Genomic DNA, 26,730 nt, shown 5'->3' with positions numbered 1-26,730 from the left:
TAATAGTCATACAGTAAAAAATCCAAATCCTGGAAAATCACGAATGATTGAAAAACCCTAATGCCTACTTGTGGATATTTTTTTTTTTTGTTGTCTGATTCAAAAACCTAGATCTGAAAACGGATGGTAGCAAAAACCTAGACCTGGTAGACGTGGATCGAATCTTTAGGTCTAAAAAACCTAGTTCCAGAAATTGATGGTGACCAAAACCCTAGATCTGGTTAGTGTGGATCAAAAACTCAAACCTGAAAAATCTGTATGGGTCATCAAACTAATTTCATTATTACTTTTTATCTATGTCTAGTTTATGATGTTGAACTAAAAACCCTGGAACTCGTAGGGACATTTTGGTGTTTCAAAATTGATTGCTTGACTCTTTTAATATATTTCACCCCGAGTCATGAAGTGTAGGACTCATAATTTATCGGGTTCTCTTGTATGAATGGTCTCAAATATTTGTATGGAGTGAAGTAAAATAGCTGATTGTGTTAATCAATGTCTCCAAGTGGCTGTTTGTGGTTAATATGTCCAATATCACTTATCCAAAGCACTTTTCTACCACCTCTAGCACTCCGTGTGTAACTTCTGACATGGGTATCAGGGAGAAAACCATGGACTATAGATTACAATTGTTAAACTTGATGGGACAAATTATTTGAAATAAAGTTACCAGTATCTATCACCCAAGTTCGTGATTCCGATCCGGAATCCCGATTCCACAATTCCTTGACATAATCCATTTATGTGAAGTCGGCAATCTTGATTCCTAGTTTTAGGAATCATGATTCCAATACTAATAGAATATCATTTCTAATATTTATCGATTCTCGATTCCTCAACTCTTAGATCTCGATTCTATATTTGTCTAATTTGGATTCCACATTGAATGATGCCCTCTCCATCAAATTAGAAACAAAAACATAAGGGTATGAACTGCAAAACAGACAATTCAGAACATATAAGAAGAATTAAATCAAAAACTCATTTCCAAAGACATTGGAATCCGGATTCCATATATGAAGGAATTTTGATTCCATATGAGTTGATTCCAAATTGGCCAGAAACTTGAATCCAAAGAGGATAGAATCTCGATACCATATATATAGGGATCTAGATTCCATTCGAATCTCTCGATTCCTATAAAGTAGGAATCTCACACCCCACGATTCCTCTTGTATGGACTTCGATTCCGAAAATAGAAATCTTCTAGTAGGATAGGATTCCACAATTCCAATTCCTAAAACGTTTCCGATTCAGAATCATCTCCAACAACTATGATCTGGAATTGTCACAATTTGCTAAAATGTGCATTGGTGGAAGAGGAAAATTTGGATATATCATTAGAAAAATTACTGAACCAGAAGAGAGATTCCTCACAGGAGAAGAGTGATACTGAAAATTTGACTTTTGCTCCTGGTAGTCGCACTCGATGCTACCTTCACATTAAGCAGTACCATACACCTATTGTACATAAATCAGATGTTTTTACTATACCGCTTCCCAAAAAATGCTCCCAAGGAAGCCATCAATCGATCTTGATCTCTCCCAACAACAATGCCCATTAGTTTCAAGATGTAAAAAATGACAATAATAAAATAATATATTATCAAAAGCAATATAATACTTGCATTAGAGGAACAAGTGTTGTAACGTTTGGACAACAATGTTGATACCACAAACTCGTATGATACATGAAAACATTCGATGACATAATCATGGTTAATATCGCATGAATAAAAATATAACATTATACATTATTGTAATGCATTGGATCCCGTGTATCTATGCATCATACAAGCTATAGAAATTTTATCATTGCATCCAAAAGTTATACTTGTATCTTTTTCCCTGGAATTCATAAAATGCCATGTCTTATCCATATTCTTCATATCCATGTTGATATGCATACCTACATCTGGGCATCTGGAAGTAGGGGTATATGAAGAGCATGGCAATAGGGATTTTCCAGCTTTGGCTTTCCAATTGAGAAAACTGTCATATACTTTGAAAGTGTACAGTTGGGTACTCATACCCAACATCGATAGTCTACTTTTCCATGGACAATGGAGAACAAGTTGTTCTTCACGGTCCCATTAGTCATTTGGTACTATGATGCAAGTATTAGGAAGAGGGCAAGTAGAATGTATACAAAAGGTCATAGCTCAATTGGAAGCTAGTTGCTGGAAACACGAGGCTATAGGCTCAAGCCTAGCAAACCACCTTAAAAGAAAGATTAGCTGATTCCAAACATTATTAATAACTTTTTGAAATAAGTATTCCAAAACAACTTAAATTTATACGATGGACAATTTTGGTAATATGCTTTAGGGACTACCTTTCATATGTGATTATGAGATGATTACTAAGGAGAACCATTATGCTATTGTGGTACTTGAAGACACTGGATTTTCTCTTTCTCGGGTATGTTAGTTTGATGGGTGCTCTTTACACATTGCATTTATTTGTTTCGCCACCTCGTGGACAAGTGCAACTTTTTAACTCACCACATTTAATATGGTGGTACTTTAAACATGGTATGGCAATGTGTTCCAATCATACCATGGTATGGGGTTACCTAGAGGAACAATATTCTTATAAACTCCAAACTAGAAAACCATGCACCAGAGTTGAACAGCCCCAATGCCTACACCTTTACACAAGCTACACGATCTAGCAAGGCACTATATGAATCATGTTAATTACTTTCATGAAATCACACACATTTAAGACAAGATCCCATGAGCAATTATATAAACATTCACTACAAGGACGCCCATCAATGTTCAATAAGTCGGAGGCGGCTGCCCAGACCGAAAAAAACTGGTGATTTTTTTTTAAAAAAATATGGATCCCCCACTCCTCCCCCCATTTTATGATATATAAAATTGTCGATTTTATTATTTAATAAGTAAGTTTTGTATGTAATATATATCACAAAGTATCAAAGAAAAAATACAAAGAGCAAAAAATAACATCATTAGACATTAAAGGAAAACAATACAAAACCTAATGAAAACTATTGAAATATACCAACCTTCTTGAAGTTATTTTCAGGCCAAACCGAAATGTTTGGGATCCCAAATCTCCTCTTTTACAACCCCTATAAGCCTAAATAAGATTCGGGTTCAATATCCTTTAATATCGTGACCATTCACGGATTTCAAAAAACAATATCAATCTCTCAAAAAATCTTCAAATCTAGGTTTTTTCAACTTGTTTCTCACTCTAAGTTCACTAAATTTGTTTTTGGGGGCAAGAATGACCCCCCCAAACTCTTATCCCCCCTTTTTAAAATGACTTTTTATCCCCACCCGAAAAACGTTTTCCGCCGTAGCCCTGCAAGCTGCCTAGGGGGGGCCCTTTTACCACCTTTTTGACCGCCTAATCGGCCACCCAACCGCCTAGGCGAGGGCCTAGTTCTGGCGCCGAGTAGTAAACGCCTTAAGATGCTAGGCATTTTTTCAAAAAAGCCGCCTAGGAGGTCGGGAGGCATATTTTTTGAACACTGACACCCATAAATTGTACACCGTAAATCCATAATTCAAATTTGAAAATCGAAAAGCCATAATTCAACCATTTACTTGTTAAATGTCCACTTGTCAAATGTTTACATGTCAAAACGATTTACTTACGCCATGTATAAGTCGATGCTTCAAGCTATTCCATCGGGGTCCTCAATTACTTCCTATACTTTTGATGGAATGTACATGTGGCTTGGATGGCCTATTTTGCATGATCAACTGCTTCATACAAGAATCCCGTAGCCCTCTTCATATTAGTACATCTTCAAAACTGCCACATTAGGAATTATAGCTGCAAAATTCTAAGGACACCTACCTAAAACCTCTTACAACTAATCATCTCCCACAACCTGTCTTGCAACCTGAGTCCTTGAAATAAGCTCATTGACCTAGTCTTCTGAGCAACCATTTTTTTCAGCTCCGAGCATTAGATTACGACCATCAAATGGATGGACAAGAACAAGTTAGTGAGTTGTGTGATGGCTGGCCTAATCAGCTCCCTCCCCTACGTACACCATATCATGAAATTTAGGACCAACGATTGGTTGTACATGAAATCATTAAGTCTTCTTAAAAACATTTTAATTGCTTCGATTGCCAAAAAAATAGCACATTTGAGCGAAGATTGGCACCCCTAAAAGCAGCAAATGACCAAACACCATCATCATCATCATCATCTGAGCCTTATCCTAACTATTTGGGATCGGCTACACAAATCTTGTTTGGCAATTCCGTCCTATCAGGGGCAGTCAGACCATATCTCTTCTCACTACTTTTATCCATATCCTTTTGAGCCTTCTTTTTAGTCTTTAAGAGCTTCCACTTGAAGCCTTTAATGCCAAAAAACACTAAAAAAAGAGCAAGCATGTAAACAAAAAAATATGAAGCCCATAATGTCAAAAAATTCCTATTCTCAATTTTTCTTGAAAAACATCCTTGTTTGCACACAATCTAACTTGCTTGGGAGGCGATTGGCATCCTTAAAGACACTAGACACATAAAGACAAGTAAAAAGAGAACCAAAAAGCATTCAAGCCCAAAAACCTACTCAACCCCCATTTTTTTGAAGATAAATCATTATTTGCAACCAGACTGAACTCATTTGGGTGAGGATTCAGGTCGCGCAAAGGCATGTGAAAAGAAAATCCATATAGCGATTTCACACAACCAAAATGAGAAAAAAAAATAAAAATAAAGTAGCGAAAAGTTAGGAAACTATGAAAATCGCGATTAATTAATGATAAATTAATAATAAATCAGGGAAAACAAAGTATCATGCTAGAAAGAAAAATGACGCTACTCTTTTATACACAAGAGGTTTACATGATAAACAAAAATAAAGTACAAGTCCTAAAAAAAAGAAATTTACAAATTTCGGCAATTGGTCAAAAACTAAAACTAGATCTAGTCCAAATGAAGATTATAATTTTTTATCATTAAATTGAAGCCCATATGGATGTTGACCAAGTGTACTTTTGATGGAATGAGTTCTTTAATTTTTTTTATTTTTCAATTTTTAGATTTTTAGGTTTAAGGTTATTTTTGTCTTATATGGTTGTAGAGACTTCAGGGATAGAATTGGAAAGTTTGATTTATTTTAGAGAAAGAAAGACAGGTATTGGTAGTTACAAGAGTGATATGGGGGAGTAAACAGAAATCTTATATATTTATGGGGTTTAGTTCATGTATTTTCTGTCATCCAATTCAAATTCAATAGATTCCAAAAAAAATAATAAATGAGAGAGATTTTTAAGGGGGCTCACATGGGTTGAGAAAGAGAGATTTACATGAGGTTAAAGAGAGAAAAACATGATTGGGGGAGGGGGGTGAAGAGTGAGAGAGAGAGAAAGTAATTATTTTATGAGTTTTTTATTTTATTTTTATCATTGCATTTTGGTTTGTATTTAAAGGGAGGAAGATCCCCTTTTGAGAATTGGTTTAATTGAGAACAAAGAAATTATTTTTTGCATTTTGTGAAGAAATCTTTGGGTGGACTCCATTGAAGATCCTAGGAGAGGGTATATTCTCTCATCATTTTATTATTGTTATTATTTTTTATTTTTCTGATTTAATTATTTATTTACCATCTTCCCTACATCAATAGTATTAGAGCCTTGACATTTATAAACCATAAAGCTTTCACAAACAAGTACTGATCTATTTATGCAACGTATAGATCAAATATTTGAGCGATTGGATCAAAAATTCGAAAGACTCAAACATAACTTGATAGAGCGTATTGATAAAGTAATACGACAAGGTCTGCAAAATCTATTCAATAGATTGCAACAAAAAAAAGAAAAAGAAGAGGTAAATCTCAGTGCAAAAGATGTTGAAAATTATGAAGAAGATACGTTAATTGCTGAATGTGAAATACAATCTCTTGAGCTGGAAGGAAAAATCAAGATTAAGTCGGGTATACAAGATACTTATTGCAGGCCAAATATCAAGTGTTTGATCAATTGTTTTACTGAAGAGGGAAAAGTACCTAGACAAATGGTTGGGCTACACCACCAACACTTGGAAAGACTATTAGAGGAGCCTAAATCTTGAAGTTCAACGTCGAGATTCTCCCAACCCTAGGAGAATGATGCAATGAATTTTTTTAGTATTATGAATTTTGCTACGTTTAGATATTTTTTCTTTAAGGTTTAGGGTTATTTTTGTCTATGTGGTTGTGGACATTTCAAGGGTACAATTGAAACGTCAAATTTATTTTAAAATAGGAAGATAGATATTGGTGGTTACAAGGGAGATAAGGGGGAGTTAAAAGAGATCATCTACATTTGTGGGATTTAATTGAGGTAGAGAGGGATTTTTCAGGGGGCTCACATAGGCTTAAGAAAGAGAAATTTACATGAGGTTGAAGAGAGAAAAACATAGGAGAGAAGGAGAGAGAGTTGTTTTATGGGCTTTTTATTTAATTTGTATTGTTTCTTTTTAGTGTGTATTTAAAGGAAAAAAGGTCCCTTTTTGAGAATTGGGTTAATTGAGGAGAAACAAACTTTTTTTTTTTGGATCTTGTGAAGAGATCTTTGTGGTGGATTCCCGTGCAGACCCTGAGAGAGGGTATATTCTCTCATCACTTCATTATTTTTTTTATTTTCCGATTTAATAATTTCGTTTACATCTTCCCTCCATCTTCAGCTTTGAAGAAATTGAAACTAAACCGACAGTTTATAGTAAAAAAACTCAACGAAAAGGGAAAATGAAATTCATGAACCATAAACACCACAAAGTAGATTGTTAGTTGAACATCGACCCTCAAAGCCCACAAGATCAAACACTAATGCATATTTGGGTCTAGGCATCGGATCTACATGATATGACGTTTGTCAAAGCTTCTTCAAACTTGAAATATGGATTTTGATTCCTCTCAAATCCACACTATTTATTAGAATTTTCACAAATCTAGTTAAACAAATTTGTCAGTTGAAAAGCTGCCCTGGTCTTGTATTTTCGAGGCCAATGTACTGGGACTCCGCCAAGTCCGACTTGGCCGAGTTACTCAACCTCGCCCCATGGGCTAGGTGGGTTTTGCCGGAGTGCACCGTACACCATTCTTTACATGTCATATATCTCAAATCGTCAATTTACAACAAAAGATGTGTAAATGGCGATCAGGGTGGTATACACACGCACTTCCCATCATGGTGGGCATTACCCTTGCCCCCAACCAAAAACGAACATCGTCTTGTGAACCCATGTGACACATTTTTTTTTCTTTTTAAGAGTTAAGAAAAATGAGTAACAAAACACTGCAATCACGTGAATCGAACCCAACACCTTTCATAAAAGCGCATTCCAACATCAAGCAACCTAACCAGTATGCTCTTTGATATTTGTTGTAAGAAAATGGCAGACTACGTTGTATATATTAAATTTTTGTCTTTATTTTTGTTTTTTTTAACTCGGACTCGCCTGAGCAACCTGCCGAGTCAATTTTCTATACATTGTTCGGGGCTTAACACCCCTTGTTAACTAAAAGACAAAGGCAATTTTATGATTCATTGTTTCTGCGTAAATGAAAGGAGAGAGAAAGTTCAGCCATGACTCACAGAAGTCCGACCCAGGTCCATGCGGTCACCTGGCCAAGTATCAATCAAGGTCCATTACCCTGATTAGGGGCCCTCTAGATCTAGCAAAAGTGACAATGGAGAATCCAAAGCCCTAGTAGCCATGTTTTGATACACTTAAAAAGTACTAAGAGAACCAATGCAACCTCTACCATGTACTATCACCATGCATCATTTCATTGGATTATAAATTGAATTATGAGCCCCAACAATAATGGTAATCCATAATGAAACCATAGTGTTTGGGAATATAATATGTTTTTCCTTGTTTAATTGGGATAAAATGACGTTGGATATACAACAGAAATCAAAATTACCTGAGCGTTTGACATTGGCTTTGGGGCTTCTTCCAACATCTCAAGGTTAAAACAGTTCGATACCCAAATGAAAAATTTATCAAATGCAAAATTAGGTAGTCCATCCATCCACTTCTCCATTACATTGAGAAAAACCTTAGGAACATAACACTAAGGTATCTGTCGAAAAAGAAACACAACTGAACAATGAACACAGTCAACAGTATTGAAATCAATATTATATTAGTTACAAATCTTGGTTCAAAAATAAAATGAACTCCTAGAATACAGGAACATGAGGGTTTTTCCCCTTATGTACATGAAGAAGTGGCCCAAAAACTAATTCACCTTATAACTTGCAACATAAAATCTAGAGAGAGAGAAAGAGTGTGTGTGTGTGTGTGAGAGAGAGAGAGACATAGCACCAAGGGAAACTACATAATAACAACCTTTTCAAATATAAGATTGAGGTCGACCACAAGATCCAATTCGCGTTACAAGTAACCAACAATAGGAACATGTTGTTAGTGGGTGGAGAGATGTGAGGCAGGAGAGTGAGCATTGAGGAGAAGAGAGCAAGTAAGATCTATAGAGAGAACAAGAGTTGAGAGAAGAGCAGAGGTAGGATTTTCAAGCAAATGTGTGGGTGGATGTTGAGCCTGCAGCAACCCCGTCCTTGACCAACCTATCAGCGCTAGTGTTTGCTTCCATTAGAATGTGGTTGAACTTAGGTTACCCTCCAAAGCATAACTATGTGGTCAAAGGAGAGGATTGAGCCTTTTTTGTGGCCCATAAGATCACGTTACTCGAATCTCGCTCCACTATGAGGCGTTCTGTGCTGTTGATGGCTCCAAAGGTGTGTTTAAAACCTTCTAGGCTAGCTACAGTTTATGGTGTGGAAGACTTTATGCAGCCGACTAACCCTGAGAAGGACAAGATATCAGAGTTGTGGCCTGAGAGGCTTTCCCAAACCCTGAGGGGCCAGGGTTTCTGCAGGAACAGCCATCAATTTGGGGTGGGGGAACCTAAAGGATCCAAAGGCTAGAGGTCTCTTTCCCATTCAGAGAAAAAAATGGAAGAGCTCAAGTTGTTGCACATTGACAATTTCTTAGACCAAAAGATTGTAACAGCTTTGATGCCATGGAGAAGGGAGTGTGAGGCATGTAAGGGTGCTCAAAAAATCCGTGCATTTTCTTTCGTTCCAAGCCACACATAACAAAGCAATAACTCAGGCCGTTCAACGATGATGGCCAGTTTTTGGCAAGGGTAGAGAGAGGAACGCAACAAGAAGTTGTTGAATGGTCCATAGACTAACCCAAAAGACGCCAAAAAGTTGGAGTTCAAACAATGGAGGTGATATGGCCTGGCAATGGAGAAATAGATGGTCAGATATCTCCTCTTCCAGCATACACATGACAACGATTTGCGAAATGAAGATCTCTCTTTTGTAGTTGGTCACCTGTTAAAGCCATGCAATGGGCAAGGATAGCCTAAACCTTAAGAGGAGGTGGAGGTGACCAGATTCTATTGAAAATGGTAAATAGAAATAGTAACTATGAAAAGTCCATCAAGTGAGGGTGCCACAAGAGATGGTATTCTCCCTGTAGAGTTACATAGAAATCATGAAGCAACTCTAATAGGGTGATAAAGGTATGCACTTTCAGCTTCCGAGAGTGCTCTCCTAAAAACAAGGTTCCAAACAAGGCAACTGCCTCTTGATGTCAGCTGATTCCAGAACATGAGCATCACTCTTAACGACAACGAAAGAAAGTGAGGGCCATCGATTTGCCAAGGTCTCATTCCCCAGCCATAGGTCTTTCTAAAACCTCACCATTTCCTTTCGCCCCACCTTAAATCTGACATTTTCTTATAAATGGTGCTTGCCCTTGGATATACTAACCAAGCACTTGAGGCATGATGACATGGGATTCAAGGGAAAAGCCACCATTTTCAAAACCACATTTGCCACCTATGACCTCCCTCCACAACTATGTTACAATTACTACACACTTCCACAACCATTTTCCTAATAGAGCGAAGTTGGTCTCTCTATCCTAATTCTGAAACCTCCTTTTTCAGGTCGACACAATCTGTCCAACGAAACAAGGTGGAACTTGTCTCCATCTCTACTATTTGATCTAAGGAAATTCTTCAAAAGGGTCTCAAGCTTAGCAACCAAAGCAGAAGGGACTTATAACAAGGTCATAAAGCTAGCATTGCTTTTACGAGAGTTATTCTCCCCCCATAGAGAGGAATCTTCCATTCCAGTTTTCAAGCCTCCTATTAAATTTATCTATGGCTGCATCCCACAAATGCTTCAAGGATTTGCCTATGCACATGGGTAGTCCTCGGTATTTCGATTTCAATCCCACATTCCACGTGATGGCCTGAGGTCCGCACTTCACATTAAATTTCTCTATGGCTGTCCCACGGATGCTTCCAGGATTTGCCTATGCACATGAGTAATCCTAGCCTCCTAGGTATCTCGAACGTAGGGTTTCAATCCCATGTTCCAAGTGATGGCCCGAGGTCTGCCCTTCCTCGTCCTACAGCCCAACATTTTTGTCTAGGACATGTTGACCTTCAAAACTGTGAAGATAACAAAAGACTTAAGGAATAACCAGAGGTTATCCAACTGTGCTGGGCAGGCATCACAAGGGATGATGGTGCCATCATCATACAATAGATGAGAGATCTCTAGGCCATATCTTGAGGTAGTAAACCCATGGAATCTGGAAAGGGATCTCAAAGACAATTCCCCTATGATTATGAGATGGAAGTTCAATCACCGTGGGGAAAACCCCTAGAAGCCGCGAAGTATCCTTCCTGTGAGCCATTTATGATGATGGAGTAACTTGGCTTCGATATGCATCCTTCTATCCAACTTCTCTTCCTGATGCAAAAGTCCATCCTTGCCTGAATTTTGTCAAGAACGGTCAGTCAACGTAATCATATGCTTTCTCACAATCCAACTTTATCACTGATCCCTCTTTCCCTGTGTCAGGAGGGGAGAGGGATTGGTGAGAGTTGACCTCATAAGCAAGAAGGGCACCAACCAGGATCAACCTATCTATCACAAAGGCTGATTGGGTCTTGGAGATGATCTTGCAAAGGACAGCAGACTAGTACCTAGGATTATAGGTAGAGTTTAAGTGGCTAATGAGATTGAAGTCTCTTAATTTTTCTGCACCTTCGAGCTTGGGGATCATGTTAAGAAAAGTGGAGTCTATAATTTTATGGATCTAACCCATAAAATAGAATGTTGAAGAACTCAAGCATGTCCAGGGTGACGAGGTCCAAAATTTATGAAAGATGAGAGAAGCCATCAGAGACAAGGGCTTTGTCCTGGACAAGGTGACCAACGGCCTTTCTTATTTCCTTTACTCTGAAACACCTTTCCAACCATATGGAGTCAAGAGGTCAAAGGGAGCTGATGGACAAATCGGCTTTTTTGATTTCCTCTCTCTCTCCCTCTTCTAACATGGACCAATATCAACTTCTCTCTCTATCTTGTGACATGGACCAAGCTCATTTCTCCCTCATGACATGGACTAAGCTCTCTCTCTCTCTCTCTCTCTCTCTCTCTCTCTCTCTCTCCAAGTCAGCAAAAGGCATAAGCAGCATGAAGGATTAAATATTTCTTGCCCTAAGCTAACCTGAGCGAAGCGTAAAGCTGGAAACTATTGAAGTTAAGCAACAAAGTAACGAACATCAAAACACTGTAGCGAGTAAAAGCACTCATAAGTGTTCTAAGCAAAGCCAAGGCAAAAAAGTACTCTTAAGCACACCAGGCAAGATTTTATAAACTTTCTTACATTAAAAAGCTAAGGTGCAAAAGTATCTTACATTGTAGCTGTAGCTATAGCTTCATACCTTGCTTCTCCTTTTAGTTGTTCGTTGTCTTCTACTTTCAAAGTTGTGCTAGCAAATCAAACGAGAGGTGTAAGAGAAATTAGAAGCAAATAGTAAGCATGTTGCTCAATGAGAAGCAAGAATATAAGAAGTAGTTGCTACTTTCTTCTCCGTACCTTAGCTCCATCGAGTATAACCTAAGCAGCCTTGTATTCTCAATCACAGCAGCAGCTCAACGAGTCAACGAACCTTACCTACCCTCATCTTTGCCTCTTCTTTCCACTCTCATTTCGCACTGAGTTGCTTTTTTCATTTAGCTAGGCTTTGAGATTTAGAATGCAAGGTAGCTTGCTTAGTAAGAGCAATGCAAAAAGAGAGCAATTTCACTAAACGCTCTTTCGGCGCACACCTTTTGAGCTTCAGAAATGCCCAACCTTCAATCGCTTCCTTGCTCTATGCAAGTATCTTTCTCTTTCACGTGTTCTCTCGCGCCCCACCAATGTTTAAGACAACAAGTTCAATCGTTAAGCTAAGAATGAGTGAAGTCAAGCTAAAACTTCCTTCTATTTTCTTTTTCTTGCTTTCCTTTTGTCCTGGCTTTCAATGAGTTGATGAGCACGGTAATGTTCGAGCTCTTCGCCTTGATTTACTTAGTTCTGTTAGGGTAGGATCATGTCGACCATGCCACCTATGGCTCGGACAGAAGATCAAAGGGTAGTGGGAGGAAGTGGAAGGATTAGACGGTGGCCCAAAAGTCAAATTTAAGGGAAGTTGCTTAGATGAGTTATCTTGGGTTAGTAAATGGAAAAGTTCTCATCCATCCATGTGGTCGTGGGGCTATGATTACACTGACCCAAGGGTTTAGGGTTGGGATTTCAACATGCCAAGTTATTGAATGCCACTCTTAATTATGATCCTACAAGCTGCACACCTAAAGTACCTTGGCTCTTGGTGGCAATGGAGTTCGTGTCATCTTCACAACTTCCCATGAGGCATTTGTATTTCCTCAAAGGACGCATTCATTTGGCGGAAAGGGAGGGCCATTTGATGCACGAGGATTACGCGGCAAGGCATTTAGATCATGGGGAATGCATGGTGGTGTGCATGTTGGAACTAGTACGATAGGGATAGGGGGTAGGTGAATAAGCTGAGGAGTTATAAGGTTCGGATGGTTGCATTGAGCTTGCAATAGATTAAACCTAAGGTTAAATTACCACCACTATTGAGGGGGTGGGCATAGAGGCTGGGGCAAGCAAGGCGTCCGACAATGATGAGATGGAGGCGAGGAGTGGATGAGCACTATATCCTAACAGTCGTGAGTGCAAGACATTAGAGTATTGGTGTGTTTTTCCCTTTTTTTTCTTTTTTTTCTTTTTTGTGTTGGGCGCTAAGGGTTTGTTTTTTGGGCCAGGACAGCTAGCAGTTGAGCATAGGAGATGGTGGGTTGCAGCCATCATGTCAAATTTAAGGATGGGCATGCATCATTAATGACCATGTTTACAGTGTCAAAGGAACAATGATTGTTGAAAAAGGGGGGGAAGGACTCCAACGTGCAGGAGCTATCGCTTGGATATACTTGGCTGATCAGTTGCAATATAGGTGTATCTGATTTGTTGTAGAGCAAACTCCATTATGGTTTGTAACCTAGTAGTTGATCAAGCAACATTTGAAAAAAAAAAAATTGTTAATCTCCTCTCCATCCAAGACAACTATAACTTTTTCCATGTTTTGGAAAGCGAGTATTTGGCAAATCTAAGGGTCATGTCCCACCAACCAACCACCCTCATGGACTCCAAGCTTGAACATGGTTTGATTCCCCATGAAGTATGCACCGTTTACAACGAGCTTGAGGATATATAAATGTTGAATAACTTTGAATGAGTATCTAACATGGCTACAATAGAAAAAGCCTCCAGTAATCAATAGGCCTCCAATCAACACTTGTTGTATAGGCAGAGACAGGCCCTATATTCTTTTCTATGCTTGTTTTTTTTTTTTTTTATACGATATGAATCCTCTCCTTGGGGCATAGTGCAACAATCAGTATTAACTCCTACCACTTAGAAAGGAAGGAGAATGCAGTGAAGAATCAATGCTTACAGGCTCCGGAACTTTTATTGATTGTCTAAAACTCTTGTCTCAAACTCATCACTTAACAAGGTGCAATAGATTCATTTCCATAACCAATAAAAATTTAATCTGCAATTGGAAGGTCAATGATGTCTACATCATCCCAGATCATTCCATGAAAGAATGAGAACCTTACGTACTCATAACACCTCATTCCCTCGAGAATAATTCTTGATTTTCTAATATAGCCGTGTCTCATTTGATTGTAATACAGTATTCACAAGCCATGCCATATTGGTTGGAATTTTTAAGATCATTTGAGGTTTCGTGAACATTACGCAAAACAAGTAATCATGCAATGCCAAACATCGTAGTAACATATTTGGCATCCAATTCATACAACATTAATTTACATTGTAGGATTCCCAAACAATTGGGTCCTTAAACTCCATAGGCATAAAGGTTTAGTGTTTTGAATAACATTTGCTCTTTGCCTTTATATGTTGGGAAAAAGACATAAACCCCCCTCTCTAAAGTTATAATCCCAAATAACCCCCTGGTCCTATAAATATCCCATGGAACAGCCCAAGTTAAACAGGAAAAGACGTTTGAACCCTTCTAACCTTTTCCATTGTCTAAATTACAACCTATTATCAAAATCCTGGAAAAGCCCTTATTTGGTTTTTCTTCCTCATTTGTGGCCCCCTTCCTCCCTCTCTCTCTTGCAACTTTCTCTGAATAACATCTAGTGAATGTCACAAATACATCAAAAAAGCATCACAAACTTGATTTTTATGATGATAGGTTACTATAAAAAAGAAGGATAAATTTTGTAATTTGGACAATAAAAATGGAAAGGAGGGGGGGTCAAATGTCCTTTTTGGTTAAACTTGGAGGGTTCTTTTGGCTTTTTATAGGACAAGGGAGTATGTGGGATAATAATTTTAGAGAGGGGGTATACATCTTTTCCCTTCTATTTTAAAGAGTAATGATTCATACACAAAAAAATAAATATAAAAATAAAAAGTTGAGCTTAAGGCAGCCAGGGAACCACAGTCCATGCTTGTGAGACTTTCAGAGAGAGAGAGAGCGAGAGAGAGAGAGAGAGAGAGTGAAAGCAAGCCAGCGAGCGAGAGAGAGAGAGCGAGCAAGAGAGAGCAAGCAAGAGAGAGAGGAGAGAAAGAAGAGAGAGAGAGAGAGTTCCATTTTGGGTAGGTCAGCGTGGGACTTGAACCTTGGATGTAAGATTGCAATTGTCAAAACCTAATCAATCAAGCTAACGTTGGAGAGTCCCATAAGAGCATTACTGCCACTGCTCCAGCGAGTATATAAAGGGGTACAGCATAGTATAATGTGATTGCATCTACAAATAACCTAATAAGAAACAGCAACCGTCAGCATGTCGTGGAGTATCAGATTCAAAATTTATTGTTATTCCTTATTCCTATATCCCTTTCAAAAAATAACTACACTAAACAACCATAAATCTTTGGCTCATAGGCCTTTATTTTCTTCGTGTAGTATTCCTTTCATTTTCCCATAGATATCAAAACAGGTGAATTGCAAATTTTTTTGATAATCTGTGGAATGACAAGCATAAAAACAGATTCCAAAGGGTCGAAAAATGAACTTCCACTTAGGTAAGAGCACAGTTAAAAATCCTCAAATTCTTAACAACTACTATATCTTTGACAGATTATACTCCATGAAATTAACAAACTCACCTAGCCACTTTCCACAGGCTCCACAAAATGAACAACTACTGAAGAAGCATAAACAATAACTCAATGTTCTTAATGTGCCACAACTGGTTTTTGTTGATCACAGGTGTCCAATGGGCACAAATTTTGTGTTCAACCAACATCCTCAATGTTTGGAATTTGAGTTCTTGTGGGGTGAAAACAAGAACAATAATTCATCTCGGCCTACTCCAGGAATCCCTAAGAAATCAGCGATACAAATCCATACAGAAATAAAGAAAATAGCAATGAAACTCCATAATTCTCATATAGACGATGAGTATGACATAAATTTTTTTAGAATTTGCAAGATACCTAGACTTCATGGCCAAGAACATTGATGTGATACAATGCTGGAAATTAGGGTCTCATTAATTAGCGGTGAAACCATATGCAATGAACAAAATAAAGGAACAGCACTCATCCAGGTACTCCTTCATCTCAAATGAAATAGACTATGGACTCGGGCAATAATGATCCCATTAATCAAACTGCCAAAAGTATTTACAATTAGGCTGTGGTCAATGATCAATATTCAATGTTCAAAGGGATCACAGCACATCAAGGACAATGATGGTAATCCACATGACCTAAATGACTACAAAACAGGGGTCTCCGCCCTAGATCTTCTCTGGCTTTTCTAGGTGTAACCAAAAGATTGGCCAATCGAAGTAGTGCCAACCTGAATGGCTGCAAAAATCCAGAGTTCTCTATGGAGTCAACCACACGTCAAAAATGCATGTTTAGGGCCCATTGCCATCTCGAAGAAGCAAAAGAAGGATTGCACGAACAGCCTTCCATGCAAGAGAAAGGAGTAGGTTTAAAAATGATATCAACAGTTTTGTCAACCATATGAAAAAAAAATTTCTAGCATGCATGCAGAGACTAGAAATGACAAGAGGAATAGTTAATACTCACATCAATAAGCTCAGCAACAGAGGATTCATAGAAGATCTGTCACAATGGGAGTTTGGAAGGAAAAATGTCATAAAATGCCTGCTCGTAATAACAACAAAAAGAGTCCATTTGATCGAAAGGTTCTGCCACCTGAAACCAGGAAAGTTCAAGAATCCACAGCAATAAATTCCGGGAAAAGAAAAAAAAATAAAGAACCACACAAATAGCATAATATGGTCATTCAAAAACCAACTAAAAATAAATAAATTCAAAGGGAAAAAAAAAAAAAAAACCTGGAATGGCGAGGATGGAAACCCAACTAACGCACATCCAAAAAAGGAAAGGAGTATTTCTAAATATAAACCATCCAGAAACTAAAGAAATAGGAAGAGAAAAATGAAAGTAAAGAAGGGCAGCTTTCTGGAAGGGAGAGCACAAATTTGATTCAAGTGTACAGGAAACCAAGCAAGCGAATAAGCAAAAACACAAAGAGTTGGGACGGGAGACCTCTTGTCGCCCGAGTATTCCGGCCATGAATCGATCGCTCTCATAAACATCTGACGAGTCGATTGCAGAGTCCTGGTGCAGATACTCCTCTTTCCCTGCCCCCTGTGCACTGCTTATTGTCGGACCCATCAAATGCATCAACTGCTTCCACGGTCATAAGAGACGAGGACGCGTAAAAGAAGAGGATATGACGGAGACAAAAAATAAAATCATGAAGAATATACTATTAAATACCAAAATTAAAAACGCTTATAAAGATTATAAACCAAAACACAGAGCACCTAAAATCACGCCCCCTCTCAAAAAAATTAAGAAGAAAAGCATTGAATGAAAAAATCGATTTTGCAAGCACTCCAACCAAAGTTCATGTAACTGTAACATGCAATATTTTCATGATCTCATCTAATGATTTGGCAGATAATATAATAGATACAAAATTGATGACCCTCTTAACATTGCACCTAACAAAACCTACTGAAATAAAACTCTGGATAAAAGATTAAAACAAAAGGCAATCACATACAGAGAAGAGAACATATGGGTTTCTAGAGAGAGAGAGATTTCAAATGAGGAACAACGAACACATAACAGGAATAGTGGGGTAGAAAGAACATGACAAAAAGCCAATAAATGTCATGACACAAGAAAGCATTACTGCATAGAGAGAGAAAACATGTACTCTTAGGAAAACTCATTATCGTTCCACAGGTAGAAAATAAAAGTTAGAGAGAGAAAGCTCTACTTCTCTTCCTTGGTGGTGCGAAGAAATTGCAGAAGAACACGAGCGATTGGGGTTTCAGAGAGAGAAAGAGTTGCAGGGAGGGGTGCGACAGAGGAGAGCAGCGAGGGTGGAGCCGCTAGGGTGTTTCCCGAATCAGAGGGGAGTTATTTCCTTTCTAAACGCATTTAAAACCCCTATTTAACCTTATTTTGAGGCGGGAACCTGCTCCCACCTTGCGAGGTGCATATTTGTTTTCACACGAAAATGGCCCCTGGGTGGTATAATATTTTCACATGGTACGAGTTTTCACTCTTTTGATTTCACGAACCAAACGTGTTCATATTAAAACAGCTTGTTACGACTATTTTCATATGAACCGAACTCTATATTATCATATGAGATAATCCAGGTCATATAGCTTTTAACATAATTTATTATTTCATGGAGATATATGCAGTAGGACAATTTGTTTTGCTATGAGAATGTGTCAATCATTATTGACCATTAGATATAAAATTGATTAGTTGAATAGTTGTCATTGATTGAGTATAAAGTCTAAAATAAAATTTTTTAAATATTGTGTTTTCACATCCAACAACTTAGAATAATTGTGACCTCCTTGTACAAGAACTCGACGGTTTTATAATAAAAATCGCATATAATGAGATCATGTACCTTTGATACAAGGTGGTCACAATTCCTTAAAACCATTTGATATGAAATTTAATAGCTTGGATTTGTCACAAAGTTCGATATAATATTTTGAAGGTTAAGCTTGGTCAATGCAATAATTATAGCTACCCAATTTCACATCCAATATTGTAACCATTATGTATCAAAGGTAAATGGCCTCATTTTATACTTTTTCTTTATAATTTAAAGAAAATGATAAATACTCTCTTGACCCCACTTTTTTAGTATGGTATGCCTCCCTAAATACTTTCTAAACCATACAACCAACCTCAAAATATTTAATTATGTTACCACCCCCAAGGCAAAAAGGGATATCACATATTTCTCTTACCCACTTAGTTTTATTAAATGATGCCAAATCGGCATCATTTTAAAAAACTATTTATCCTTCTAGCACAAAATGTGCGAGACTCGTTTTCAACACAATATTATGCTAGACACTCACACATTTTCAAATAAAGCCAGTCCAGCACGAATTGTGCTAAACTTGTTTGATTTTTTTTATGAGAAAAAATACATTCAATGAGGGGCATTTTCATCATAAAAATATTTTACGTTTTAACTTATGTGGGTATTTGCCAAAGCAAATAATCTTGGGGGTTAAATTTGTGATTTACAGAATATTTGGGGAGACAATGCCGAGGAAGTAAGGTCGGGTATCTATAATTTTTGAGATAACATACAAAGCCAAATCCATAATTTTTTTTAACATTATGATGTACTTTAATATCTCGAATTTCACCTATACCAAAGTTTGATGGAAACCTCCTTGCATTGTCCCATACCGCTTAAAAAAGTTGATTTGTTGTATGGATTGTACACCCCATCCTGATCTAGATGGTTGGATCGGTGATCTAAATCGTTCTCAGATCGTCCAGGTCAGTTCCAAATAATTTTTTAAAATAAAAGAAAATAAAAATTAAAGTAAAAGTTTATGGAATGGAAATTTAAAGGGGATAAAAAATAATATCAGATGAGCTAAAATAAATTGTAAAAAAAATAAAAAATAAAAAATAAAAAATAAAAGCAGATTTTGAACGGAACCGATCTAAAACCCATTAGCACCGGTTTGATTCGCCTCGATTCCGTCCTGGACCAGAAATAGCCGGGTTTTACTACCCCACCTTCTTTCGCTCAGTTCCGCGTGGGAAGGAGCAGTATGCGGCGGTCCGGCATTTGGAACTGGTCCTAGGGTCGGGCATTTCAAACTGGTAGAGAGAGAGAGACGGAGACATAAATTTGACTTGAGGAGTTGAGATGAAAACAAGGTGTTGTAGATAGAGAGGCAGATGAAAAGTCCTGTATTTAGGTAGATTGAGATATTTTGAGACTTGAGAGAGAGAGAGGGGGTGACACAGAAGGAACAATAACACATATGACGACCTCTGAATTGAATTCGACGCAGAGATATGCTGCAGGAGCCTTAATGGGTTTAGCTCTGAGGCAAGCCCAGATTCACCAGACTCGACCCTTAGGCTTCCCTCCCAACAACGATGAAGAAGAAGAATCCCATCATCATCATGATGATCTCCATGTCTTGCCTGAGGAATTATCCCAGCTTTGGACGCATCCAAACTATGGCCTTGTCCGTCCCATTTTCCGGTTTGTTTGTTTGTTTCTTCCTTCTCTTTTCGAACAAACGCGGGTGCAATTTTGTATGTTGGAATTGGCATTTCTCTCACATTTTCTTAGTGTGGGGGTTCCTTTGGGGTTTACAGGTTCTTGGATATTGATCCTATAGCATGGACTGGACTTGAGGAAACAGCCCTGTCTTCTTCAGCCAAACACCATATTGGAGCAGTGAGTGAATTTCGTGCTCACCTGCTTTTATTTTAAAATTTTCACTCTTCTTCTGCATTGTATATGCATTATATGTTATTTGTTTCTCCCTTTTCATGTTTGCATCTTTTGTTCTTTGTACGTATTGCATTCCCATAAATGTCTATAAGTAATACAGTGGATAGATTTGCCCTATATTCCAAAATCTAACATGCTAATGGGTATAATTTATAGGCATTATGAGTTCAACATTGCAAATTTTCAGGATTCCCTAAAGTAATTCATGGAATGAAAGCAAGACAAGTAACATGATCTATGCAGTAATAAATTGATTATTGGAAGCAATCCTCGCAGGAGAGGACAGTAAGTGCGATGCCAAAACCCTATGGCTTGAGAATTGCTGGGTGAAGTTTGTGTGAGAACCATGAAAAAAAAGAAGAAGAACAAAATCATTCTCGGCTTCGTCTTAATGTAAGGCAGGGAATGCAAGGTCTGTAAGGAGTTGGACTCTCCTTGGACGCTCGAAAAATGGGAGGAACAGTACTTGTGGGGTTCCCATGTTTCATAACAAAAAACTAGTGTTTTGCCGAATTTTTTAGTTTCTAAGTTAAATGTATGCCAGATTCTTGTGGGTTTTGTAGTAGTATGTGTTTCTCTATTTAGATGGTCTCAGTTTGATTTCCGCTGTTGACATCAATTCTTCTCCAAATTAAGAGACTTGATTTTCCAAAGTAGAAAAAATCTAGCAAGTTGGCGATGTTTTGGCTCTGACAAAGTTGGAGAGAGTTTGACTTTTGAAACACTAAACAAAACAAAAGAAAGAAGTACTTGCCTAAAATAAACACAACGACATAAGCAAGGGTCCTTAGAAATTTTTGATCTGCATGAAGTTAATTCCTGCATAGTTGTAGATGCTAGGTTTTGCGAATATATGTTGGGTGGGTTTGGTGAAATGTATGTTGGGTGGGTTTGGTGGAACATGGTGAAATGTAAGAGATCTAGCATGGCATCTAAGGGTGTGATTAGTCGGTAGAGACTTTCACGTTTGTTTGGAATGTTAATTCCCTTAGGTGCTATTTAACTAGTTGTTACAATATTTGTTTAGGAGATTGATTGTAAGCAGAGATTCGCACCATTAATAAAGTCAGCCTGCTATCAGTCTTTTGTACCTTCCTGGATCCTCAAACAACTCCCTCTGATCAAGCAATAATTTTGTATTTGAACCCATAGGCATATCCATTGGTCTAGCACTCAATGTTCCAGTTTCTATCAACAAATCAGTCACATATATCCTTTGAGACAAACTAATGCCATGCTTTGATTTGGCCACATCAATTTCAAGAAAATACCTTAGCCGACCTAAATCCTTCGTTTGAATGTATTGTTTTAGATGTGTCTTCACATGACTGATTCTTTCTTGATCTTTGCTAATAACAACAATATTACAATATAGAAACAATTATTTTGGAGTCCTTTTTCCAAACAAACACTGAATGATCTGAATGACTGTGCCAATATCCATATGCTATAACTGTTTCACTGAATTTTTTAAACTATGCACGTGGGGACTGTTTTCAACCATAAATTACTTTCTTCAACTTACACATTTTATCTGACTCCTCTTGAGCAACAAACCCTGGTGGTTGCTCCTTGTTCCAGTGAATCACCATGGAGAAAGCATTCTTGACATCAAGTTGCTAGAATGACTGGCCCTTATTGGCAACCACATATATAACCACTCGAACTGAATTAAGTTTAGCAATAGAGGCAAATATTTCAGAGTTGTCAATGGCAAATGTTTGTGTGTACTTCTTGGCTACCAAGTCTGGGTTTTAGTCTTTCTGTAGTGCCATTAGGTTGATATTTTACTACATAAACCCATCGACACCCAACAATTTTTCCTACTGGTAACTCAGTAAGTTCCCATTTATCGTTTGAATGAAGTGCATCCATCTCCTTTTCCATTTCTCTTCTCCACCCAGCATGAGAAAGTGCTTCTTAATAGGTCTTAGGAATAGAAATAGATGAAAGGGCGAAAGCAAATTTTTGATATGATGGAGACAAATTTGTAAAGGTAACCAAATGTGCAATCGGATGTTGACTACAAGACCTGATACTTTTACGGATTGCAATAGGTACATCATCACCACAAGGAAGTAATCAATAGACGAAGATGATGATTGAGTGGCTAGTTAAGTTGGTGTGGATGTCCACCCTGCATTTTCTTCTGGTGTAAACCTTTATGGGCTGCTTGTAAGAAACATCATGACGTATAGATGTACTAGATTAATTGGAGTCATGTAACTGGGATTGAGAAGAAGTATCAACAAGAATAAGAAGAGGGATCATAGAAGGCAAAGGGCTTTGGGACTTCTTTAAAAGCTGGATAAAAAAACTTTCAAGCGGATGACTCTCTTCTGAAAAATGAGAAGTATCTTTAAAAATACTTACATTGACACAAATAAATTTATTTTGTAAACCGGGATGATAACAATGATAACCTTTTTGAAAACGTGCATACTCGAGAAAAATACACTTGATAGCCCGGGGATCTGCCCTTATCATTACCAGTACCTAACATATGAACAAAGCAAACACACGCAAACCCTCAATGAGGAACAAATAGTGGAGTATTAGGAAAGAGAATTGAGTTTGGTGTTTTTCCATTTAAGACTGAAAAGGCATGCAATTAATTAAATAGCATGAGGTCAGCTAGACATCTCCCCAATAGACATTTGGAGCATATTCATGAGAAAAGAACGGGCTGCTTCAAGTAAGTGTTGATTTTTCCTTTTAGCAACCCTATTTTGTTGACGAGTATGCACACAAGAAGTTTATATAAAATCCCATTTTGAGTAAAATAATTCTAAAATTGTCAAGAAAGATACTCTTTAGCATTATCAGAACGTAAAATATACACATTCTTATTAAATTAAGTTTGGATCTCTTTATGAAACAATTTAAAATGGAGAAAATCTCATATCTCTCTTTTATTAAATATAACCATGCCATTCATGAATAGTCATCCTCAAAAGATACAAAATACTTATGACCAGACAAACTTTGTACTCTAACTAGACCCCTAATATTAGATAAACCATTGTAAATGGAGCAAGTCTTCGTTTTTCAACTCTAGGACGAAATGACACCCTATGATGCTTTCCTTACTGACATGACGAGAGAAGGATGACCCAGCCTACAATGCAATTAGAAAGGAGAATCAACAAAATGAAGAGCACCACTAATAAGGTCATGATTCAAATAGTACAGGCCACCTGACTCATACCCGCCACCAATCGTCCTCTGTCTTTAGATTCTGAAAGACACAAGAAGAAGGATAAAAGTTCACATAATAATGAAGAGATTTGGTTGATATGCTAGTAGATAATAAACTTACAAGGAAATTTGGATCGTATAGTCGAGATGACAACGAAAGAGAAGTAGGCATAACTGTACCTTGCTCTGACACATTGGACAACAATCCATCAATCAGGGTATCAGAGGAATTAGGAGTACACTTATTTGGATATACATAAATAGAGGACTCACCAATCATGTGATTAGAGGCTCTTGAGTGAATAACTCAGGGAGAAGGTTTCTTAGAGGCAAGAAGCACAAGAGTACGTGAATTGGTAAGGGTGGCAGTAGAAGAGGAAGAGGGAACCATCAACTGCTGTACTTGTTAATAAATTTATTATATTCTTCGTTTGAAAGCAAAACAGAGTCACCAGCAGAATCCGACTGTTGTTGGCGATCACGGGGTCCATTCGGATAAAGGTCATCACTCTTATATGTGTAAGAGCTGGTTTGCTAGAGCAGTCTTACCAACCTTGTCCCAACACTTATCCATAGGTTTTAGGAGCAGGAGTGGGAATGGTACTGGGATTGGGAGCGAGGGATCGTGAAATGCTAGAAGATCCCTGTGGTTGGGAATTCTGTCTGTACAATGCACATGTTAGGGATAGAGATTCCAACCTGTTGGGAATCTTGATGCTGACGTTTTGGGATCTTGATCCCAACTCTTTGGGAATCTTGTTATCAACCTTCAAGTGTATGATAATCTAGGATTATGTATACTCTTTGATAGCAAACAAGCAATAGTTGTGTTGCTAGTTTTGCTACAAACAAAGAAAATCATGAGTTTGGTTGTTATCTTGGTCTTTAAGGCTGATATTGAGATCCCTAACAGCAGGAATCAGGATCCCTATCAGTGGGGTTTTGAGATCCCAAAATTTTAAAATCGAGATCCTTGAGAGATCCGTTCTGGGAGCGAGAGGATCATAGAAGGGATCGCCTACGAAAGTTGGAGATCTCGGTAACTATGCACTTATCAACTGTATGATTTGTACAACCACAATGTGTACGATTGTGAATTCCTCGACATCACCTCTACCTCGGCCTCTTCTTGCATCATGATCACGTCCTCAACCTCTACCTTCATCACTTCTCTCTACAACTGTATTCAAGGCCGATCCATTACTAACATTTGAGTTAAGAGTGGAAGAAGCAGATATATTGACACGATGAATGCACATGTAAACATTTGTGAGAGATGGGCATTCACTGCTTGCCAAGATCTGTCCACATTCCAAATGGTACTCATGATTAAGGCCATATAAAAATTTGGCAACCCTAAATTCATTATGTTGCCTCTTCTTGTATTCTACATCACCAAATATAGGCTGTTGATTCAGCTCTTCCCACATTCCCTTGAGGGTACTATACTACTCACTCGCACTCTTATTACCCTGTTGTAATTGAAAAGTTTTCTTAAATATAACAAGAGATATTTTTATCTGATGAATATGTTTCTTTCAAAGTGTCCCAATTTTCTTTAGATGTATCAAGAAATATCTCATTCGTACTTATTTGTGGTTCCATACTACTCCACGACTAGGTCAGGATTATATATTCTCCATCATCCACTCTTCATATCTACTATCGGATTTACCTAGGCTTGTCCTCCGTCAAGTATTTTAACTGCACCCTTGCACCAAGTGATACTGTGAGAGATTGAGCCCATACAATATAATTGGGCTCATTTAATTTTATAATTTTACGAGGTGATTGTAACCCACAGTTTCAAGAAGATAAGGGTTCTAGGTTTAATTTTCTCATCTATGAATAAATAAAATAAAGGGGAAAGAGGACAACCAGGATTGGCAAATTTCAGTCACTCATACAAGCCTAGTAGAATGTTGGGAACCACTTAAAATAGATAGAGATACTTAGCATTCAGATCTGGTCACATTCTCACACTTGAACAAATTAGGGCAACACGACATTAGGCATATCTGAGCATCAGCATGCTACCATTATTAAAACTAGATTACAACCTCTCTCTAGATCTTGATCTCAAAAAGAGGAAACACACACACAACATTGCCACACTAACAACAGATTTACATGGCCTTCTGCACATAAAACCCTTGGAAGCAACCCTAGGATTTAGACTGAATAGTCCCAGGGTACCCCTTGACAAGATCATCATCAACATCTTTAGGGTTTACTTTTTTTTTTTGCCTTTTTTGAAAGGAAAGGGGAACATGAAAGGTATGGCTTTACTGTTTTCCAAAGGCTAGATAAAAGGCGATGATGAAGAGAAAGGGAAAGATCAAAGGAAAGGTAGATGTAAGGGGAGGATGAGAAGAAGGGGGAAGATGAAAAGAAAGGGTAGATGAAAGGGGAAGATGAAAAGAAAGGGGAAGATGAAAGGAAAGGGTAGACGAAAGAGGAAGATGAGAAGATCATATCTACTCTAATACCAGGTCAGAGAATTTAGAGAGAAAGGAGAAAACGAAGAGAGAGAAGAGACAGATATGAAAGAGAGAGAGAAGAGACATCTAAGAGAGAAAGAGATTGACGTGAGGTTCAAAGCTAACCCCCTCATGCACCACTATATATAATTAGAAAACATGAAAGGCATTAAAAAAAGCGAAAGCTTTGAATAGATTTATGAAAGATCAGAATGATAATCACATCGAAATTTAGAAAATGAACCAATTGTTTTGGAGTCAATTCAAATTCACCTCGACATATAAAAGCTTGGCATGGTGATAATTGAGAAACTCCTTTAAAATAAAATCTCGGGCAAATTTTGGTCAAATTAGGTCCAAATGTCAAATACATTTACCGGCATACAAAATGCAAAGAAAAGGAAATAGAGTGCATAAAAAGTTCAAATTTATTAAAAAATACATTAAAGACTCTTAACACCGGTGAAAAGTCGTGGTCAGATGAGTGCTTGAGTACATAATGTCCTCATATTAATGTGGAGCATTCAAGTAAGGACAACGTTTATATGGAGTCGAGGCTCTAAACAATCAAATTAGAGCCCACCTCAAAAAGCTCTAAACAATCAAATTAGAGCCCACCTCAATAAATTGACTAAAAGAGGTTGTTTTGATGCCCAAATATCCTCAAATTGGTCATCTGGACATCATGATGCATTGACATGAGAAAAAAATGAATTTCAAAGTTTGGAAATAGTACATCTTGTAATGTATTTTTGGACTGTCAATTTTCAACATTTTCAAGTTTTCATAGATCTGCTTGATCTACACTATTTTTGAAGCTTTA

At 37.7% G+C, this 26,730-nt stretch overlaps 2 protein-coding genes across 33 annotated transcripts in view; one reads left to right on the top strand and one right to left on the bottom strand.

Annotated features, from left to right (window-relative positions):
* LOC105421803 (uncharacterized) overlaps positions 1-17,918 on the bottom strand; it is a 31,422-nt gene extending 13,504 nt beyond the window's left edge. For 3 of the 25 annotated variants that reach the window (XR_016041756.1, XR_016041757.1, XM_088848502.1), the window contains exons 1-5: positions 17,701-17,918; positions 16,959-17,099; positions 16,473-16,601; positions 11,740-11,814; positions 7,915-8,073 (exon numbers count right to left, since the gene is read on the bottom strand). Coding sequence is in view for 14 of the 25 variants with exons in the window: in XM_088848502.1 (XP_088704628.1) it covers positions 7,915-8,018 (104 nt within the window). In the remaining 11 variants the exon portion in view is untranslated. Of the gene's footprint in view, positions 1-7,914; positions 8,094-11,739; positions 11,815-11,921; positions 15,756-15,898; positions 16,349-16,472; positions 16,602-16,958; positions 17,100-17,700 lie in introns of those variants that run through there. The other 22 variants (XR_016041755.1, XM_088848509.1, XM_020661564.2 and 19 more) reach the window with 17 other exon arrangements.
* Positions 17,919-19,637: 1,719 nt separating this feature from the next.
* Positions 19,638-26,730, top strand: part of LOC18424507 (transmembrane and coiled-coil domain-containing protein STS1) — a 45,114-nt gene continuing 38,021 nt past the window's right edge. For 6 of the 8 annotated variants that reach the window (XR_016041750.1, XR_016041749.1, XM_088848496.1 and 3 more), the window contains exons 1-2: positions 19,638-19,974; positions 20,091-20,172. Coding sequence is in view for 5 of the 8 variants with exons in the window: in XM_088848496.1 (XP_088704622.1) it covers positions 19,748-19,974; positions 20,091-20,172 (309 nt within the window). In the remaining 3 variants the exon portion in view is untranslated. The remainder of the gene's footprint in view (positions 19,975-20,090; positions 20,173-26,730) is intronic. The other 2 variants (XR_016041751.1, XM_020676667.2) reach the window with 1 other exon arrangement.

This window comes from Amborella trichopoda, chromosome 9 (assembly GCF_054954075.1).
Source record: "Amborella trichopoda isolate Santa Cruz 75 chromosome 9, AtrichopodaSantaCruz75HAP2 v2.0, whole genome shotgun sequence".
Taxonomy (NCBI): Eukaryota; Viridiplantae; Streptophyta; class Magnoliopsida; order Amborellales; family Amborellaceae; genus Amborella; species Amborella trichopoda.
The sequence above is the reverse complement of the archived record's forward strand: the minus strand, read 5'-3'. Positions and strand labels throughout refer to the sequence as shown.